At 46.3% G+C, this 17,867-nt stretch overlaps 1 protein-coding gene across 2 annotated transcripts in view; it reads left to right on the top strand.

Moving 5' to 3' along the window:
* The first annotated feature begins 2,154 nt into the window (after window positions 1-2,154).
* The window catches only part of LOC308395916 (uncharacterized protein), a 35,378-nt gene continuing 19,665 nt past the window's right edge, over window positions 2,155-17,867 (top strand). Inside the window, exons 1-7 of one of the 2 annotated variants that reach the window (XM_080880966.1) lie at window positions 2,158-2,833; window positions 2,970-3,480; window positions 3,565-3,696; window positions 4,199-4,306; window positions 4,681-4,733; window positions 6,607-6,891; window positions 7,424-9,215. In XM_080880966.1, coding sequence (XP_080737092.1) covers window positions 3,425-3,480; window positions 3,565-3,696; window positions 4,199-4,306; window positions 4,681-4,733; window positions 6,607-6,891; window positions 7,424-9,215 — 2,426 coding nt within the window. In that variant the 5' untranslated portion in view covers window positions 2,158-2,833; window positions 2,970-3,424. Of the gene's footprint in view, window positions 3,481-3,564; window positions 3,697-4,198; window positions 4,307-4,680; window positions 4,734-6,606; window positions 6,892-7,423; window positions 9,216-17,867 lie in introns of both variants that reach the window. The other variant, XR_013971488.1, reaches the window with a different exon arrangement.

Below are 17,867 nucleotides of genomic sequence, written 5' to 3'. Positions count from 1 at the left end.
GTGCATAAGTTTATATTGTTGTTGATAATAAATCAATTAAAGCAACAAAACAACCTGAGGAGCCAGTTGGGAGCCGAAAGAGCCGGCTCTTTTTACTGAGCCGAGCCGAAAAAGCTGGTTCTCTAAAAAGAGCTGGAATTCCCATCACTACAGTAGATGTCTTCTGAAAGCGCTGTAACTAAGTTTAAGAATATAATCCACCCACTGTTATCATCTTCAATGCCCTGTACCAACACAGAGAAGAGCAGCTATCTGAACGCTACCCCAACAGAGGTCGATTATCTTGTTAATAATTTCACCTCCTCACTACGTACGACTCTGGATACTGTAGCTCCTGTGAAAACTAAGGTCTCAAATCAGAAGTACCTGACTCCGTGGTATAATTCTCAAACACGTACCCTAAAGCAGATGACTAGTAATCTGGAGAGGAAATGGCGTGTCACAAATCTAGAGGATCATCATTTAGCCTGGAGAAATAGTTTGCTGCTTTATAAGAAAGCCCTCCGCAAAGCCAGAACATCTTACTATTCATCACTGATTGAAGAAAATAAGAACAACCCCAGGTTTCTCTTCAGCTCTGTAGCCAGGCTGACAAACAGTCAGAGCTCTGTTGAGCCAACCATCCCTTTAACGTTAACTAGTAATGACTTCGTGAACTTCTTCACAAATAAAATTTTTATCATTAGAGAAAAAATTACCAATAATCATCCCACAGATGTAATATTATCTACAGCTACTCTTACTACCATTGGTATTAAGTTAGACTCTTTTTCTCCAATTGATCTTACTGAGTTAACTTCAATAATTACTTCTTCCAAACCATCAACGTGTCTTTTAGACACCATTCCTACAAAACTGCTCAAAGAAGTCCTGCCATTAATTAATTCTTCGATCTTAAATATGATCAACCTATCTCTAATAATCGGCTATGTACCACAGGCCTTCAAGCTGGCTGTAGTTAAACCTTTACTCAAACAGCATCTCTAGACCCAGCAGTCTTAGCTAATTATAGGCCAATCTCCAACCTTCCTTTCATATCAAAAATCCTTGAAAGAGTAGTTGTCAAACAGCTAACAGATCATCTGCAGAGGAATGGTTTATTTGAAGAGTTTCAGTCAGGTTTCAGAGCACAGCACAGAAACAGCTTTAGTGAAGGTTACAAATGATCTTCTTATGGCCTCTGACAGTGGACTCATCTCTGTGCTTGTCATGCTAGACCTTAGTGCAGCATTCGATACTGTTGACCATAATATCCTATTAGAGCGATTAGAACATGCTGTAGGTACTACAGGTGCTGCGCTGCAGTGGTTTGTATCATATCTATCTAATAGACTCCAATTTTTTTGTGTAAATGGAGAGTCCTCTTCATACACTGAGGTTAATTATGGAGTTCCACAGGGTTCAGTGCTAGGACCAATTCTGTTTACATTATCCTTCCCTTAGGCAGCACCATTATAAGACATAGCATACATTTACACTGCTATGCAGTTAAACTGCAGGAATGCCTTAAAAACATGAAGACCTGGATGGCCGCTAACCTTTTGCTTCTTAATTCAGATAAAACGGAGGTTATTGTATTCGGCCCTGAAAACCGTATGGATATGTCCTTCAGTGCTAATATTAAACAAATATGTAAGACTGTTTTCTTCCATTTGCGCAACATCTCTAAAATTAGAGACATAATGTCTCAAAGTGATACTGAAAAACTAGTTCATGCATTTATTACTTCTAGGCTGGAATACTGTAAGTCGTTGTTATTTATATATTATTATTTATATACCTAAAACCTCCCTGAAAAGCCTTCAGCTAATCGAAAATGCTGCAGCAAGAGTCCTGACAGGGACTAGAAAGAGAGAGCATATTTCTCCTGTTTTGGCTTCCCTTCATTGGCTTCCTGTTAAATCCAGAATTGAATTCAAAATCCTGCTCCTCACATACAAGGTCTTAAATAATCAGGCCCCATCTTATCTTAATGACCTTGTAGTACCATATCACCCTATTAGAGCACTTCGCTCTCGCTCTGCAGGCCTACTTGTTGTTCCTAGAGTATTTAAAAGTAGAATGGGAGGCAGAGCCTTCAGTTTTCAGGCCCCTCTTCTGTGGAACCAGCTTCCAGTTTGGATTCGGGAGACAGACACTATCTCTACTTTTAAGATTAGGCTTCAAACTTTCCTTTTTGCTAAAGCATATAGTTAGGGCTGGACCAGGTGACCCTGAATCCTCCCTTAGTTATTCTGCAATAGACGTAGCCTGCCGGGGGATTCCCATGATGCATTGAGTTTTTCTTTTCCAGTCACCTTTCTCACTCCGTATGTATTAACAGACCTCTCTGCATTGAATCATATCTGTTATTAACCTCTGTCTCTCTTCCACAGCATGTCTTTATCCTGTCTTCCTTCTCTCACCCCAACAGGTCGCAGCAGATGGCCCCGCCCCTCCCTGAGCCTGGTTCTGCCGGAGGTTTCTTCCTGTTAAAAGGGAGTTTTTCCTTCCCACTGTCACCAAAGTGCTTGCTCAAAGGGGGTCATGTTTTTTTTCTCTTTTTCTCTGTATGTATTATTGTAGGGTCTACCTTACAATATAAACCACATTGAGGGGACTGTTGTGATTTGGTGCTGTATAACTAAAATTGAATTCAACTGAATTGAATTGAATGTTTGTGTTTCAAACAGGAAAACCAGCAGAAATAAATGACAACCTGCCAGAGTTCAGAGAGTTTCTGAGGTGCTCACCTCACCACTCTCTGCGTGTTTCCTTCCTGCTTAGAGTTCACTTTCACTTCCTGAACTTCATGGAGTGGAACTTATTGCTGGTGTGTGTGTTTGAAGATACTGTAAGTTTGCTTTGTTTCCTTCTTTAACAGTTTGTATTTAGGAACTTTATTGTTTGTTCAGCTCATGTTTTATTTATTCACACAACAATATGTGTCTTTTTATTTCCGGTCTCCTACACCAAATTCAACAACCCAGGCAAGCAGAACCCAGCAGCCACTCGCACAAAGACGCCCCCACACCCACCAGAGTTTCCCCTATGCTCACGCTGCAGCAGCTTTGCGCTCACGCAGTTTATCTGCATGAGCAAACTTAATTTTGCTCATTCAGATCACTTTGGCTTTTGATGAAAGAAGCTTGTCAGTAACAGCAGTCACTGTGTATCAGTGAATGTATCATGTGTGCTTCATGGCTTCTTCTAGTGGACTGATAGCAGAAGTAGAGCAGCTGATTGCAGCTTCCTCTGCCTCACACTGCTGTCTGACTGCATTCAGCTGACACTGAGATGAAGCAGGAAAGAAGCAGCTGATATTTGGACAGCACACATGATGGAAATGATAATTTTAGTTGATGTGCACGCGAATTATTCGTGTTTCCTCTTCAGGTGAAGGTAGAAAGTGTGTGTGAGCTGATGTGGATTTGAATTCAGCAGCATGGATCTGTGTGAGGACAGAGAGGAGGGAGTCCCTCCCTCTAAAACCACTCAGAGGTGAGATGACCATCTCTAACTGTCCATGACTTTTCTCCATGTCACAGCTCAGCACTCACATCACTGCTCCATCATTATTCACAGGAATCAACCTGGGCTTGAACTTGGACCTGAACCCGAGCTTGAGCCTGAAACCAGCTGCGTGTGCTTACAGTGCAACTGCATGAAGTTTTTTATTTGTAGATTCACAAAAAGAAGACAGTTATCTAAGAAAAGGTAAGTTTGTGTCACTATTAAATTATCACTACACTTATTGGCAGTTTATATGCAGTGATATGGCTGTTCGATATGACCAAAATCTCATATCCCGATAACGATATATTCTGTGAATCTCGGGCAACTCGACTTGGGTGAAGTCTTTTCAGCTGGGTGTCATATATCTGGAGTCGAGTTTTTTGAAACTATTTATTTTTATACATAAGTTTTAACGGCTGCTATTTTCTTGCTGTGGGGAAAAGCCTGTTCTAATGTTTGAGTCTAAGGTTTACTTTGAGCACTTGACGGCTCTCTTTTGCTTCTCATCTCTAAATTCTCTCCATACTCTTTCATGTGATTGTTGTGTAGGCGGTAGAAGAAAAAAAACAACAATATTTCGCAACGCCATGAAACAAACGATAGACATGAAACGATAGATGTTTTAATTCATCATCCGATATATTTCGTCATCGCGCATAGCTCCATGCAGTGAAGAGTTTTATGTTTTTTTTCTTCTTTTTAGCGTCCATCAGGGACTTAGCACTGAACCCAGCTTTGTGTCCTTAAAGAGTGACTGGTGTGAAAGGTGCTCTAGTGGTTTTGAAAGACAAGAACTGTCTTCTGCAGAGAGGTAAGATGTTAGTAACATGTACTTTTTAACTGATTAACTGTTTATTGCTACCCTAAATATCCTATTTAAATTACAAACACATCAGTCTTATTTAGACATTCTCTTAAAATCCAGACTTTGTTTTCGAAAGAACTGAAATTCCTCTTCTGCTGCTTAATTTAAAAAAAATCCCTCCAAGGTGTTCTAAATGTGCTTCAAAAAATAAAACCTTGAATTGGACTTTATTTTAAATACTGTACTGCCAACACCAGTTTGGGGTGTATATGGCTCATGCACTAAATGTTTGTCACAGTGTCTTCCATCATATTCATTAATTTAGGACAGTAACTTCATTTCTTGTGTAAAAAAGGATCAACTTGTGTTTTTTTTTTTAGAAATATGATAAAAGAGGAGCAGAGGGAACCATCAGCCAAAACAGCATCAGCAGGTAGGATATTGCAAAACTTCAGAGCGGGAGTCAAAAGGAAATAAAATTTTGTATCCAGTAAGGGTCCTAGATAACCCCCCTAGATAATTAAGCCTACCACAGACATGATCAAGAGAGAGAAATATGAAGTCATACCGTGTGCTCCGGCATGGAAGGACAGGCGCCTGCATGGTATGATTTGTACCACCGGCAGATAAAGAAACTGGCCGTCCTACCAATAGCTGGACAAAGCTGGACTGAAAGACAGCACAGAGGCACTAATCATGGCAGCACAAGAACAAGCTCTGAGTACAAGATCCATAGAGGCTGGAGTCTATCACCCGGCAAGACCCCAGGTATAGGTTGTGTCAAGATGACCCTGAGAGAATCCAGAACGTAACAGCAGGGCACAAGATGGTACCAGGCAGGGCATACATGGAACGCCATAAACAAGTGGCCAGCAGAGTATACAGAAACATCTGTGCCACATATGGCCTGGAAGTCCAAAGATCAAAATGGGAGATGCTCCCTAGGGTGGTGGAGAATGTCTGAGCTAAGATCCTGTGGGACTTCCCGATATACACGAACAAAATGATGATGGCTAATGTGGTCACAAATTTTAAATCCAACATGATAACTTTATTCCACCTACGATGTGGAGCTCCAAGTTTTTTTTTTGTTTGTTTTTTTGTTTTGTTTTTTATAGATCCAATTTCAATCAGTTAAATCAGTAAAAAAGAACTTCTGGAAAAGAGCAGAATTCTTGGAACACTGTTTAATACACCAAATCGTATGGACAGCAATAAAATAAATACAGAAAACAGCAAGACAACAGATAGCAAAGCAAGCAAAGCAAATCCCGGGGTGTAGAGTCTTAGGCAAAGACAGCAGAGCCACACAGAGACAGACAGAAAAAAGCAGAGAACCGGAGTGTCCTCTGGCGCAGTATTATAGGGACCAGTAACCCGACCCGCTGGTGCTGAGCATCTTTCCACTTGTCTTCCAGCCAAAAACAGCAGGTGCAGGCTCAGGTACGGCCAGGGACAGAGTCAAGACTATGGCTAAGGGTCATCCGCAGATGGGTAACCTTGATTAACCCTTTGCTTTGGCTTATCAAAATAGGTCACGGCACATTCAAAAGTTAACACAGCAAGGGGCATGATCTTATGATATACATGTGAATACTTGGACTAAATATCAAATATATTGGGTAAATGCTTTAACATACTGATAAATACCCCAGTGTAGTTTTATAGTGTGTGTGTATACATGATTATATAATCCTTAAGGAGATTTTATTGTATTGTGTTCATTACTGACTGTAGACAGATGATAGTTTTGCTACATCAGAGCAAAATATCTTATGTTTATTGCAGATGTGTGGTACAGACATCACTCAAAAATTCCACTACACTAACCAACCAGATATAGTGGTACTAGACAAGCAGAACAAGAGGGCCGTAGTCATAGATGTAGCGATACCGAATGACAGCAACATCAGGAATAAGGAACATTAGAAGCTGGAGGAGTACCAAGGGCTCAGAGAAGAGCTCCTGGAGATGTGGAGGGTGAGGGTAACAGTCGTCCCAGTGGTAATCTGAGCACTAGGTGCAGTGACTCCCCAGCTAGGAGAGTGGCTCCAGCAGATCACAGGAAAAAAATTGGAGATGTCTTTCGAGAAGAGCGCAGTCCTAGGAACAGTTAAGATACTGCACAGGACCCTCAAGCTCCCAGCCCTGTGGTAGAGGACCTGAGCTTCAAGGTCTAGACCACCCACATGGGCAAATGGGGAATTTTTAATGTCTCTGTTGCATCATGTCTTAATTATTCTTTGGCACTGATTATTAAAAGAGTGAGTGAGATGTACATTTATAGCTCTTTCTTGTTCCTGTAGAGGAGGAGCTTGCCAGGGTACGGACAACCTTTGTGTGGAGGGTCTCACCAGAAATTCTTATACAGCTGCTTGAGGCCCTTGTAACAGAAAGTGTCTTCAATGATTTGGAGAAAGAATCGATATTGGAGGGGAACCCTGTTAGAGCTGATAAGGCACGTTGCTTTATTGACACAGTGAGGAAAAAAGGAGACAAAGCATGCAAGATAATGATCAGACACCTTCAGACCATAGATCCTTCTCTCTTCTTTCAACTGCATTTATACTCTGATCCATCTGCTCTGCAAGGTAAGTTCATTTATCTCTAAATGAATGGTCACCTTTCAGCTTGTTGAGGTATAAAAGTGTGAAACCTCAGAATTAATTGTAAGAAACCTAATTCTATAACATATGTTTGGATTTGTTGAAAGGCTGCAAAATATTTTCCAGAGGACATGGAGGTATTTTGATGATTATTATAAACCTATGAAACTACTTAGAAGATCAAATGTGAGCAGCATTTAAATAAACGCCAGTCTTCTTCACTTGGTAAAACCATGGAAACTGATTGCTTTAAAAAAAATGAACATATCATAAGTAAAGTATGTTAGGATTGGGTACATACGAAAAGCTGTAAAGTAATTCATTATTTTGTGGGTTTAATGTTTTCAGGAATTACATTTAGGAAATCCCGGAGCCCTTTTTGATGAATTTTGGGTAGAATGAGCATAAAAAAATATAATGAATATAATAAGCAGCAGGCAAAGTTCTTCACATAGCACCCCCAGACCAGGTTTGACTGGATATGTTTTTTTCCTTTTTTAATGTTTTTTTTATTCAGATAGTCTTCAGAATTGTCAGCCTAAACTTAAGTCCAACCTGAAGAAGAAGTTCCAGTGTGTGTTTGAGGGGATCGCTAAAGCAGGAAACCCAACCCTCCTGAATCAGATCTACACAGAGCTCTACATCACAGAGGGAGGGACTGCAGAGGTCAATAATGAACATGAGGTCAGACAGATTGAAACAGCAAACAGGACACCAGACAAACCAGAAACAACAATCAGACAAGAGGACATCTTTAAAGACTCACTTGAAAAACAGGAACTAATCAGAACAGTGCTGACAAAGGGAGTGGCTGGCATTGGGAAAACAGTCTTAACACAGAAATACACCCTGGACTGGGCTGAAGACAAAGCCAACCAGGACATCCAGTTCATATTTCCATTCACTTTCAGAGAGCTGAATGTGCTGAAAGAGGAAAAGTTCAGCTTGGTGGGACTTGTTCATCACTTCTTTACTGAAACCAAAAAAGCAGGAATCTGCAGCTTTGAAGACTTCCAGGTTGTGTTCATCTTTGATGGTCTGGATGAGTGTCGACTTCCTCTGGACTTCCACAACACTGAGAGTGTGACTGATGTTACAGTGCCCACTGCAGTTAATGTACTTCTCACAAACCTGATCAGGGGGAAACTGCTTCCCTCTGCTCATATCTGGGTAACCACACGACCTGCAGCAGCCAATCAGATCCCCCCTAAGTATGTTCACAGAGTGACAGAGGTCAGAGGGTTCACTGACCCACAGAAGGAGCAGTACTTCAAGAAGAGATTCAAAGATGAGGATCAGGCCAGCAGGATCATCTCCCACATCAAGACATCACGAAGCCTCCACATCATGTGCCACATCCCAGTCTTCTCCTGGATCACTGCTACAGTTTTGGAGGATGTGCTGAAAACCAGAGAGGGAGGACAGCTGCCCAAGACCCTGACTGAGATGTACATCCACTTCCTCGTGGTTCAGGCCAAAGTGAATAAGGTCAAGTATGACGGAGGAGCTGAGACAGATCCACACTGGAGTCCAGAGAGCAGGAAGATGATTGAATCTCTGGGAAAACTGGCTTTTGATCAGCTGCAGAAAGGAAACCTGATCTTCTATGAATCAGACCTGTCAGAGTGTGGCATCGATATCAGAGCAGCCTCAGTGTACTCAGGAGTGTTCACACAGATCTTTAAAGAGGAGAGAGGACTGTACCAGAACAAGGTGTTCTGCTTCATTCATCTGAGTGTTCAGGAGTTTCTGGCTGCTCTTCATGTCCATCTGACCTTCATCAAGTCTGGACTCAATCTGCTGGAAGAACGACAAATAATCTTCAAGTCTCAAATAACAGAATCTGCAGAGAAACACTTCTACCAGAGTGCTGTTAATGAGGCCTTACAGAGTCCTAATGGACACCTGGACTTGTTGCTCCGCTTCCTCCTGGGATTTTCACTGCAGCCCAATCAGACTCTGCTACGAGGCCTGCTGAAACAGAAAGGAAGTAGCTTACAGACTAATCAGGAAACAGTCCAGTACATCAAGGAGAAAATCACTGAGAATCTGTCTGCAGAGAAAAGCATCAATCTGTTCCACTGTCTGAATGAACTGAATGATCGTTCTCTAGTGGAGGAGATCCAACAATCCCTGAGATCAGGAAGTCTCTCCACAGATAAACTTTCTCCTGCTCAGTGGTCAGCTCTGGTCTTCATCTTACTGTCATCAGAAAAAGATCTGAATGTGTTTGACCTGAAGAAATACTCTGCTTCAGAGGAGGCTCTTCTGAGGCTGCTGCCAGTGGCCAAAGCCTCCAACAAAGCTCTGTGAGTACGTTTGTACTCATTTCTATTTTTACATAAACATTGTAATGATTTTGGCCCCCTTTAAAAAATAGGTTCAAGGTTCTTTATTTGTCACATGCATAGTTATATAACACACAGTGAAATGTAGCCTGACACGCTCCTCGACATGTGCAAAAATGTGTGTGTGTGTGTGGGGGGGGTAGAGGAAGAACACTGAACACACACACATATATATATATATATATATATATAGTGTTCAGTGGGGCAAAAAAGTATTTAGTCAGCCACCGATTGTGCAAGTTCCCCCACTTAAAATGATGACAGAGGTCAGTAATTTGCACCAGAGGTACACTTCGACTGTGAGAGACAGAATGTGAAAAAAAAATCCATGAATCCACATGGTAGGATTTGTAAAGAATTTATTCGTAAATCAGGGTGGAAAATAAGTATTTGGTCAATAACAAAAATACAACTCAATACTTTGTAACATAACCTTTGTTGGCAATAACAGAGGCCAAACGCTTACTATAGGTCTTTACCAGGTTTGCACACACAGTAGCTGGTATTTTGGCCCATTCCTCCATGCAGATCTTCTCGAGAGCAGTGATGTTTTGGGGCTGTCGCCGAGCAACACGGACTTTCAACTCCCGCCACAGATTTTCTATGGGGTTGAGGTCTGGAGACTGGCTAGGCCACTCCAGGACTTTCAAATGCTTCTTACGGAGCCACTCCTTTGTTGCCCGGGCGGTGTGTTTTGGATCATTGTCATGTTGGAAGACCCAGCCTCGTTTCATCTTCAAAGTTCTCACTGATGGAAGGAGGTTTTGGCTCAAAATCTCACGATACATGGCCCCATTCTGTCATGGTCCTGAGTCTGAGGACTCAGTGTTTTGTGTTTCCTTATGCTTTTGTTCATTCCGAGTGTGTATTCTGTTGTGATTTTGCCATTTGTTAGGTTTCTGTTCTTTGCCTGCCTGCTCCCACTTCTCTGTGTTCCCTCTGTCTGTCCATGGTGTTATTGTGTCTGCTCATGAGTCTGCCTGTCATGTTCAGTGTCCTGTCTGATTCTCTGTGTCAGTTTCCTGTTTTATTCTGAAAGTTCATGTCTCATGTCAGTGTGTTCAGTTTTACCTCTCCCCTGTCTCGTTAGCCTTATTGCTCCCAGCTGTGTCTCCCTCCTGTGGCCCATTCCCTGATTACTCCCCGTGTACTTAAGCCCTGTGTTTTCCTGTGCTCTCTGTGACGTCGTCCCTCATGCTGTGTGTGATTCCCCCGTGTTTCCTGGTGAGCCTTATGTTAGTTTTTCCCAGTCTAGTTTTGTATCGCCTATCATCTTCTGTTACGCAATAAAGCTGCCTTTTGAGTTTATTCCCTCGTGCCTGTGAGTCCTGCATTTTGGGTCCTACTCCTGCCTGCCGCACAGCGTTCCATGACAGTACGACGTCACCAGATATGGACCCAGCAGCACTCAACCCACCAGAAGAACTGCGTCTGGACATTATCTACTCCGTGGAAAGACTCCTGCATCTGTGGCTCGAACATGAGGGGAAGGAATTTCGCCGTGCTGTGGAAACCAAACTACAGCGTTTAATCTCTGGTCTTCCCTGGCTACTCAGTGCGCTCCACCCACTTGAACAGGATTTAATCCACAACGAACTCCACCTTCATCCCCCAGCTGCTACTACCCACCTGCCTGAAGGGCCGGATGTGGAGCCGCTCGGCCCGTCAGAACCATCATCAAAAAAGAAACGACGATCACGCCGCCAGCGCGCCACCCCACAGCCGGACATTCAGACTTCTAATTCACCTGCTGTGCTACCAGAAGCTCAGTTAGCTCCCTCGCAGCCACCCTCAGTTCAGTTAGCTCCCTCGCAGCCACCCTCAGTTCAGTTAGCTCCCTCGCAGCCACCCTCAGCTCAGTTAGCTCCCTCGCAGCCACCCTCAGCTCAGTTAGCTCCCTCGCAGCCACCCTCAGCTCAGTTAGCTCCCTCGCAGCCACCCTCAGCTCAGTTAGCTCCCTCGCAGCCACCCTCAGTTCAGTTTCCAGTGTCCCCCTCAGTTCAGTTTCCAGTGTCCCCCTCAGTTCAGTCTCCCGTGTCCCCCTCAGTTCAGTCTCCCGTGTCCCCGCTAGCTCAGCCATTAACTCCACCACACGCTCCATTTTCACCTCTACCCTCGCTTCAGTCATCAGTTCGGTCTGCCACTCAGTCGCCCTTAGTTCCGTCATCCACACTACCACCTGTTTCCCTTCCACCACCACCATCACTACACCCAGCCATTCAGGCTGCTACTCAGTCAGACATTCAACCCATAGCCCTGCCGTTAATATGCTCTGTAGCTGAGCCACTAGCCGCCCGACCCGCAGCCACTTCAGCCACTCCTCCACCCGTCACACCTCCACTACAACCATCACTGCAGTCTCTAGCGCAGTCACCTGCAGCTCTGCTTTCCCCAGTGCAGTCTCCAGTGTCCCCAGTGCAGTCTCCAGTGTCCCCAGTGCAGCCTCCTGCAGCCCTGCTTTCCCCAGTGCAGTCTCCAGTGTCCCCAGTGCAGCCTCCTTTAGCACAGTCACCCACTCAACCACCAGCACCACAACCGTCACTACCTCTAGTTCATTCCCCTGTGAAGTCATTAACTCCACCACCTACTCCACTCTCACCACCACCGTTACTACAGACATCAGCTCAGGTCCCCGTGTGTCCGGCAGCTCAGGTCCCCGTGTGTCCGGCAGCTCAGGTCCCCGTGTGTCCGGCAGCTCAGGTCCCCGTGTGTCCAGCAGCTCAGCTCGCACCTGAACCTTTGGCCCAGTTCCCCGTAGCAGTGCGGTTTTCTAGCCAGCTTAACGTTGAGCCCGGGGTCCCAATCCTCTCTGGCTCTACTTCAGCTCCTGCTGGAACCTCGGATGAGCTCATCCAGGACTCCGCGGCTCCCACGCCGCCATCTACCTCGTCCGCTGGGGGTTCCAGTGAGCCCGGCCAGCGCCTCCCTGTCTCCGCTGGAGGGTCCGAGGGGCCCGTTCAGCCTCCTGTCTCCGCTGGAGGGTCCGAGGGGCCCGTTCAGCCTCCTGTCTCCGCTGGAGGGTCCGAGGGGCCCGTTCAGCCTCCTGTCTCCGCTGGAGGGTCCGAGGGGCCCGTTCAGCCTCACGCCGCATCAGCTGGAGGGCCCGAGGAGCCTGTCCAGCCGCCATCTGCGACCGCCTCGTCATCGCCTGGCCCGGCTACATCCGCCTGTGCTTCTGCTACGCCTGGGCCAGCCTCTGCCTGTGCTTCTGCTACGCCTGGGCTAGCCTCTGCAACCTCGCCCGGCCCGGCCTCAGCCTCTGCAACCTCGCCCGGCCCGGCCTCAGCCTCTGCAACCTCGCCCGGCCCGGCCTCAGAGCCTTCGTCTGCTGCAGCCTCCGCAACCTCGCCCGGCCCGGCCTCAGAGCCTTCGTCTGCTGCAGCCTCCGCAACCTCGCCCGGCCCGGCCTCAGAGCCTTCGTCTGCTGCAGCCTCCTCAGAGCCTTCGTCTGCTGCAGCCTTGACTGGTCCCGTCTCGACTGGTCCTGTGCCCACCGGGCCTCGGCCAGTACGCCTGACACTGGAGAGCCGCCGCCGCTGCCTTCCGCGCGGCCGGCCCCCTGAACTGCACCGTCTTCGCCTGAGTGGCCGCCGTCGCCTTCCGCACGGCCGGCCCCCTGAACTGCACCGTCTTCGCCTGAGTGGCCGCCGTCGCCTTCCGCACGGCCGGCCCCCGGACCGCCTTCGCCTGAGTGGCCGCCGTCGCCTTCCGCACGGTCGGCCCCCGGACCAGCGCTGTCATCGTCGCCGCCGCCTCCCGCGCGGTCGGCCTCCTGAACTGCTCCGTCGTCTCCTTCACCGCCGCCGTTGCCTTGCGCACGGCCGGCCTCCTGAACTGTTTCCACGTCGCCGCCGTTGCCTTGCGCACGGTCGGCCTCCTGAACTGTTTCCACGTCGCCGCCGTTGCCTTGCGCACGGTCGGCCTCCTGAACTGTTTCCACGTCTCCGCCGTTGCCTTGCGCACGGTCGGCCCCCTGAACTGCTCTGTGTTTGGGTTATTTTCTTGGGCTCCGGTGTTTGCTGTGCTCTTCTTTTGTTTTCTGTTCCGGGCCCTCCGTCCTGGGCCCCCGCCGCCCGCCCTGGGTTGTTTTCTGTTTGGTTTTGTTTTTCTGTGTTTGGGCTGTCTGGAGCCAGCCCTTGAGGGGGGGGTACTGTCATGGTCCTGAGTCTGAGGACTCAGTGTTTTGTGTTTCCTTATGCTTTTGTTCATTCCGAGTGTGTATTCTGTTGTGATTTTGCCATTTGTTAGGTTTCTGTTCTTTGCCTGCCTGCTCCCACTTCTGTGTTCCCTCTGTCTGTCCATGGTGTTATTGTGTCTGCTCATGAGTCTGCCTGTCATGTTCAGTGTCCTGTCTGATTCTCTGTGTCAGTTTCCTGTTTTATTCTGAAAGTTCATGTCTCATGTCAGTGTGTTCAGTTTTACCTCTCCCCTGTCTCGTTAGCCTTATTGCTCCCAGCTGTGTCTCCCTCCTGTGGCCCATTCCCTGATTACTCCCCGTGTACTTAAGCCCTGTGTTTTCCTGTGCTCTCTGTGACGTCGTCCCTCATGCTGTGTGTGATTCCCCCGTGTTTCCTGGTGAGCCTTATGTTAGTTTTTCCCAGTCTAGTTTTGTATCGCCTATCATCTTCTGTTACGCAATAAAGCTGCCTTTTGAGTTTATTCCCTCGTGCCTGTGAGTCCTGCATTTTGGGTCCTACTCCTGCCTGCCGCACAGCGTTCCATGACACATTCATTCTGTCCTTAACACGGATCAGTCGTCCTGTCCCCTTGGCAGAAAAACAGCCCCATAGCATGATGTTTCCACCCCCATGCTTCACAGTAGGTATAGTGCTCTTGGGATGCAACTCAGTATTCTTCTTCCTCCAAACACGACGAGTTGAGTTTATACCAAAAAGTTCTACTTTGGTTTCATCTGACCACATGACATTCTCCCAATCCTCTGCTGTATCATCCATGTGCTCTCTGGCAAACTTCAGACGGGCCTGGACATGCACTGGCTTCAGCAGGAACACGTCTGGCACTGCGGGATTTGATTCCCTGCCGTTGTAGTGTGTTACTGATGGTGACCTTTGTTACTTTGGTCCCAGCTCTCTGCAGGTCATTCACCAGGTCCCCCCGTGTGGTTCTGGGATCTTTGCTCACCGTTCTCATGATCATTTTGACCCCACGGGATGAGATCTTGCGTGGAGCCCCAGATCGAGGGAGATTATCAGTGGTCTTGTATGTCTTCCATTTTCTGATGATTGCTCCCACAGTTGATTTTTTCACACCAAGCTGCTTGCCTATTGTAGATTCACTCTTCCCAGTCTGGTGCAGGTCTACAATACTTTTCCTGGTGTCCTTCGAAAGCTCTTTGGTCTTGGCCATGGCGGAGTTTGGAGTCTGACTGTTTGAGGCTGTGGACAGGTGTCTTTTATACAGATGAGTTCAAACAGGTGCCATTCATACAGGTAACGAGTGGGGGACAGAAAAGCTTCTTACAGAAGACGTTACAGGTCTGTGAGAGCCAGAGATTTTCCTTGTTTGAGGTGACCAAATACTTATTTTCCACCCTAATTTATGAATAAATTCTTTACAAATCCTACCATGTGAATTCATGGATTTTTTTTTCACATTCTGTCTCTCACAGTTGAAGTGTACCTCTGGTGCAAATTACTGACCTCTGTCATCATTTTAAGTGGGGGAACTTGCACAATCGGTGGCTGACTAAATACTTTTTTGCCCCACTGTATATATATATATATATTAGTATATACATTGGGTGAGTGTGCAGTAGTAGCAGCAAGCAGGTGAATTCTTTACATTAAAATGAATAGACATCTGACTATTTTACAGGATAGACAATATAAACATATTTAAAATTAAAGGAATTTGAAATGTACATTGTGCCTTGGTTTAGAGTGTCTGGAAGAGAGTCCTGTCTCAGTCAGTTATAGATGATGTGAGAGGGCGGGTGTGTGTGTTTAGGGCCCGGATGGCTTGGGGATAGAAGCTCCTCTTGAGTCTCTCTGTCCTTGCCCGGAAGATGCGGAACCTTCTACCAGATTGCAGAAGTTGGAACAGTTTGTTGCCAGGATGGGACGGGTCCTTCAGTATCTGCGCTGCTCTAGTCCGGCATCTCCTGGTGTAGGTGTCCTGAAGCGGAGGGGGGGGGGGGGAGCAATCCTGCAGCAGCGTTCTGCTGTACGGATCACTCTCTGGAGAGCTTTTTGGTCCTTTACACAGCTGTTCCCGAACCACGATGTCATGTTCTGTGTGAGGATGCTTTCCACAGCGCCTGTATAGAAAATCCTGAGGATCTTTGGAGAGACCCTGAACTTCCTCAGTTGTCGTAGGTGATACAGGCGCAGCCTAGCCTGTATATAATGGATATAAACCGCAGCACTGTGGCGGGACGTCATCTGTGATGCCACTGCAGGTGTTATGGATGCACCTGCGCAGCATGTACAAGAAGAAAGAAAGTGTACTTTATTGGTCCCCGTGGGGAAAATCGCTCTCTGCATTTAACCCATTCACTCAGTGAAGCAGTGGGCAGCCATTGGGCGCCCGGGGAGCAGTGTGTAGGGACGGTACCTTGCTCAGGGGTACCTCAGGGTAGCTGTTCAGGGGAATCGAACCCCCGACCTTCCAATCATGGGGCCACCACTCTACCTACTGAGCTATCCCTGCCCCCAACATCTCGGTGGCATAAAAAGCTGTTCCTCCCTTTGATTGCGTTCTTGTTGTTGTGTACGTGTGGCTGGCAGGAAGAGAGCTGCAGCCGAGAAGTCATCCAAGCAAGCATCCTTGTGTGTAAATAGCTTGTGTAAATAAAGCATGGTGCAAAGCATGGAAATGTCAGTGGGTCTGTTGTGGTATACGACAGACCCACTGATATACTCAGTCAGGTGTATCATACCTTTAATGTGTCACAGCAGCAGAAAGTATTAGGATTTCTGAGACATTTGTATATGCAGTTGTTATCAAAGTACAGATCCACTTTGGGTAGGTTTTAAACTATGACACATCATTTACATTGCTGAAATCAACACTGAACTGTATAGACCTGTGTCTGTGAAGGTTCTCAGTCATCCAGGTCATCGTAGACTAAGGAGCTTGCAAAGAAAAGTGTCTGGACTTCTTTGAGTTGCTTGAAGACTTTTCACCTCTCATCCAAGAAGCTTCCTCAGTTATAAGGGTCAATTGGTGGGGAGTCCCAGATTTAAACCCACTGGGAGTTTTCCCCCAAAGGGGGACAAAGGACCCCCTGATGATCCTCTACCTAATCACATGAGCCAATTTGTGAAAGTGGGTGTGGGACCTAATCAGCCAGGGTTTCGGGTGAGCTCACTGTGAAACCTGGCCCCACCCTATCATGTGATTTCCTGAGGTCAGATGGCTGAGTAAGTAAATTCTCTCGTGACAACCTTCTCAAACTGTATATCTTGACTCTCAGGTCCAGAATTTGCACTGCACTTTTCTACCAAACAGAATCTCAAAGGGAGAAAATGCAGTGGAGGCCTGCGGCACCTCATGTCCTGCAAAAAACAAAGGGTCCAACCAGTGATTCAAATTGCGTTCATCCTCATGAATGAACTTACAAATCAAACTTACAATCAATTTTAATCAACTTTTCTTTGCAAACTCCTTTGACAATCAACTTTAAAGTTTTCTTTTAAGCTGCCCCACGAGTCTGGGGGTGGTAGACGCTGGTCTGAACAGATTAATGCCCAGCCATTTGTAAGACACACACCATTGGCGCTCAGCTATACAGATGTCCAATCATTCACTAGCTGGGCCAGCATCCTCATTTTAGGTTTTGATAGCGTTTTAGTTGGTAAAGCTCAGACAGAATTGAGCTGCGGCTTGGGGAAAGCCTCGAAGGAGACTGGTGGCTGCTCCCGGTCCTGGCAGATCCCCAAAGAAGGCATTCCCTAGGGCAGTAAAAACTCTGCATTATGAAGGTTAAAGACCTTTGAAGTAATTCAGTTTTCAGTGACAGATGCTTTAAGACACTACGATAATATCTAGAGGAAAAACCCAACAATCGTATAACCACCTATAAACAAGCACTTTGGCGACAATTTACTTTGGGTAAGGTAGCGATAACTACCGTGCCGATTTCTGAAATGAACAGAAGTGATGGTAAGCAGCTTTGGAAGAAGCTGGCATCCCGGTGCCAAAGCTTGCAGCTGCATTTGCATAGGACAGATAGAGGAAGAGAAACTGGCATCCTGGTTCCAAAAGCATGCTGCTGCATTTTGCCAATGGGGGATACAGGAAAGGGAAACTGGCGACTCATTCATAGAAAAGTTTGCTGCTATGATTGTTACAGTTACCGTTTAAAAAGGTGACATTTAGAATACAGTTACTTTGTTGAAATAAATGGATTACACGGCGGTACTTCCCTGTTTCATTTTGTCGCGGGTCAGGACTGTTTGGGTTTTGTTTGACAGCTATGTTCTGTTGTTCCAGGCGGCAGCGTTACGGTTGCCATGGTTACAGGGTGACGCTCTCTCTCTCTCTCTCTCTCTGCGTGTTTCCTGGGTGAGAGAGCGCTTTTTTGTTGTTGTTGTGCTAAGCTAAAAGGCAGAATGCTACATGCATAGCTCTAAAGAATGTAGCTTCATAGGC

Source organism: Rhamphochromis sp. 'chilingali', assembly GCF_963969265.1.
Source record: "Rhamphochromis sp. 'chilingali' genome assembly, chromosome: 1".
Classification (NCBI taxonomy): domain Eukaryota; kingdom Metazoa; phylum Chordata; class Actinopteri; order Cichliformes; family Cichlidae; genus Rhamphochromis; species Rhamphochromis sp. 'chilingali'.
This window is presented reverse-complemented; position numbering and strand designations above follow the sequence as displayed.